Raw genomic sequence first — 3,756 nt, 5'->3', positions numbered from 1 at the left:
CACGGGCGCTTCCGCCCCGGCGCCGCAGCGACGCCGGCTCGGCCTCGCTGCTCCCCTTGGCCGGCTGTTCTCTGCCGGCGCGGCGTGGTCATGGCGGACTTCGACGAGATCTACGAGGAGGAGGAGGACGAGGAGCGCGCGCTCGAGGAGCAGCTGCTCAAGTACTCGCCCGACCCCGTGGTGGTGCGCGGCTCCGGCCATGTCACCGTGTAAGGGCCGCGCCGGGGCCGGGGCTGTTCCCGTGCGGGACTCTCCTGAGGCGGCGGCCGCTGGGGCGGGGTGAGGCAGGTGGTGGCGGAAGTGGGGCAGCGGCCCGGCGCCCCCGTGCTTGCCCGGAATGGGGCTCGTCTCTGCGCTCCGGCTGCCGGGGCTCGGGGGAGGCGGCCCTAGGATCACGCCAGCGCCGGGCCGGTTTGGAGTTGGAGGTGGCGGCGGCGGCGGCGGAGTCGAGGGCCTCCCGCACCCGCACCTATTGTGACACTGGTGCCGCGAGCCCTGGAGCTGCCTTGGGAGAGCCCTGCGGTCGCGGTGCTGCTTTCATGTGGTTAATGGCATTTAAAGGCGGGGGTGGGGGAAGAGTTTCGGTGGAAAGAAGCAGGGAAATGGCAGAAGGCTCAGGCCTTGTTTGAGAGTGAGTGGACGGGGCTGGGAGGTGTTGAAGGGAGGGGATCCTGTCGAGAGGGAGGGCAGGCTCTCCTGGTAGGGTAACTTCCATCACTTGCATCTTGTGGCAGGGGTCAAAAGTCCTTACTGTTTGGTGGCGGTTGGGCCTGCGTGAAATCTGTCAGTGGTTCTAGCTCGTTTCTAGTGGGGAGGTGGCCCTTGTGTAAAACCATACCCATGATTACACTCCTCACAGTGTTTTGTATTTGGAAGGTAAAGCACTAAATAAAAGTAAAGGCTGAACTTCCCCCTCTAATCCCTTGAGGGTGGGTCCTACACAACCAGATCCAAACCTGTTAGTGGGAAGCATGAGGAAGTTTGCATCACCTGTGCTGTGGCTAATAAAAGAGCTGTGGGTTGGGGCTGACGGGCCTGCCAGCTGGTCAGGATGGTGTTCAAGAATGTGTTCATGAAAATGCCTGGACTCAAACTTTTGGGCATACCAATGAAATACCAAAGTCTGCCCTTCAAAAAGTATTTGATTTACATCAATCTGTGTCGCATTCACTATTAGACATGTTCTGAGGTCCTTCAATTGAGTCCTTTCCTTTCTCCCTTTTGCTCCACCCCCCTCCAGAAAATTATATTGACTGCAGCTCCATAAAATCAGAGACAATTAAAAAAAAAAATCCTGTTGCAAGTCTTTTCCCTATTTCTGACTAATTGCAACCCACTTGCAGTTCATTCTTAATATCATCATCATGTTTTCTTAAATGAAAACATTCACAGGGAGAAAAGTTTAAGAAATAAAAGTTTTCTCTTAGCTGATATAACTTTCGTTATGTGCATACAGTTTTATTTAAGCTGGATCTTTTTCAAAGATACAAGTTCATTATTATATCCAGTGAACTTACAGATGGATCAGATACTGTACATGGTATTTATTTTTTTCTTAATTGACAAATAGGTTGTTTAATTTGAAGGTCTGGGAAACTTCATGATTTCTATGACTACAAATTCATGTCAGAAAGGTAGAAGTGCTACCTGACTTCATCCAATGGGAAAAGGACATGGGATGTATGTAAGAGTCCTTTTAAATATTAGGGACATATTTTTAAATGACCAAGGAAAAACAGAAGAATACGGTACAAAAAAAAGCTTGAGGTATGAAGACCTTTACCCTACTGCACTGAGTTGAGAGAGAAAAAAGAAAATGTAGGGGGTTAAATATTCTCACTCTTTAAAACTTCTGTTTTGAGGTCTATGACTTTTGGATCATAGTGCTTGCTGTGGTACTTTGTTTCATGCTGCTACTAAGCTGTTCAGTACTGATGTCCCTCTTCTAAAGTACTATTAATACTTGCAGGTTCTCAGAGGTACTTTAGATCGTATGAAGTTATAAAAAAAATCATTAAATACATGAATTTGAAAACATAAGGTCCTTATTTTTACACTTATATATTGAAGTGCATTTCTAGATGTGGGCAACTGGGAGGTGGAATGTTGTCAGCAAAATGCATTTGCTGCAGTGTCTGACCAAGAAGGAACTGATCTTCATTGCATTTGAAAACTATATGCTTGAGAGAAGGAAGAAAAGAACCTTTGTGTTCAGTGACAGGTTTCCGTGGTGTTCCTATTGATTGCTCAAAGCATTTGGCACATAATTATCTGTCTGATTCATTTTTCTTTTTCAGTTAATACATTTAATTTTGTCTTTCTACATCATTTGGTATACTGGGTGTATAGCCTTATTGATAGCCTGCAGTATTACATGTTAAAATATAGGCCTTCACTATTATATGTTAAAATACAGACAGGTAAGTAGCAAATACATTTTCAGAATATGAAACTATTAAGCTGTGAAAGATAGAGATAAAGTGAGCAGTAAGGGGATGAGATCAGACGACAACAAGAGCTTGTGGGAATTAGAGGTGAGAGTGGTAGGGGTGATGAAGGAAAGTGTGGTGTGAAAGGTGAATGTGCAGGATGAGAGACTTCAGTAGCAATACTGAATAGTTCAGGTAAGTACATGAAAGTGTGAGAAAGGTAAGAGGGTTATGTGTACAAAGATCCTGTGTGAAGACTCAGGAGTTAGCTTAGTCTCTGTGTACCTAAGGCACTTGTTTGAATGGCAGCACATGGTAATATTTTTTTCAGCTCCCCTGTGCTCTGAGATTGGAGCTCAGGAAACTGTTTAACACACATGCATACACAGGTACTTGAGAACCATTTCTTTGAGGTTCCAGGAGAATGAAGGGGACTACAGAAGTACTTGTATGTAAGAAGCATGATAGTGATTAAGATGTTAGTGATTAAAAGACTAGGGTGGACAAGAGCACGGGCGAAGTAGGATGTGTATGTACTTCTGCAGATTAAGTGTTCTATGAAAGATTGACTATGAGAAGAGGAACTGCTTTGAGGGAGCCTAAATCCCACTGTTCCTATGCTATAAGGACTCTCCTGTACTCTTTATTTTTGCTTTTGATGATGCCTCCGCACAATGGACTGAAAAAGAGAGTAATGTTATGGGGAGTCTTTTGGCTATTGATGTCTGAACTACCAGTGACACTGGGGGTGAGTCATCTACCAATCAAAATTCTTGATTTGTGGATCCATTCTTTTACAACACTGACTCATCACAGCCAATAGAATAGTAACATAGAAATTACTTCAGAGGAAGTGGTTATTGGTTGGGTGAGTTGGTTATTAGAATGGCCACAGTTTAGATATGACCCGCGATGATGACCTGGAGCTGATAACATTGTCTGTTTTTAAAGTTGTGGATACTTCCGTGCTACTATCGGTTGCTTAAAGTTTACATGTGTTGAAATTTTCTGTGCTGTCTGCCTGCCTTAGCCTTATAATCTTTGGCAATTTTCAGCCAATAGGATGCAACTGTTTTGAAAAATACATTATTTTTTCCATGTTCCATTCTGGTGACCTTTCATTCGAAAAGGTTTAGCGGTTGTGTTTAGAGCAGGAACTTGAAATTTGATAATGATTAGGCATCTGTCGGCTACATGCCCTTTTGATATCTGTATTGAAATTCGCCCAGTTTATTGAACTTTGAAAAATCATAGGTTAGGTACAGTTCAGGTAGATATTTTAGGCGCAGCAAACTTTCTTGTGCATTACATCTGTCCTGGGCATGCT

General features: G+C 44.5%; 1 protein-coding gene across 1 annotated transcript in view; it reads left to right on the top strand.

The window, feature by feature from the left end:
- The first annotated feature begins 7 nt into the window (after positions 1 to 7).
- The window catches only part of CHIC2 (cysteine rich hydrophobic domain 2), a 40,575-nt gene continuing 36,826 nt past the window's right edge, over positions 8 to 3,756 (top strand). Inside the window, exon 1 of the mRNA XM_019526443.1 lies at positions 8 to 209. Coding sequence (XP_019381988.1) covers positions 91 to 209 — 119 coding nt within the window. The 5' untranslated portion in view covers positions 8 to 90. The remainder of the gene's footprint in view (positions 210 to 3,756) is intronic.

Source organism: Gavialis gangeticus, unplaced genomic scaffold (genome assembly GCF_001723915.1).
Source record: "Gavialis gangeticus isolate Ggan-Ray unplaced genomic scaffold, GavGan_comp1, whole genome shotgun sequence".
Lineage (NCBI taxonomy): Eukaryota > Metazoa > Chordata > Crocodylia > Gavialidae > Gavialis > Gavialis gangeticus.
Note: the sequence above shows the minus strand (reverse complement) of the source record. Positions and strands in the feature narration are given on the sequence as shown.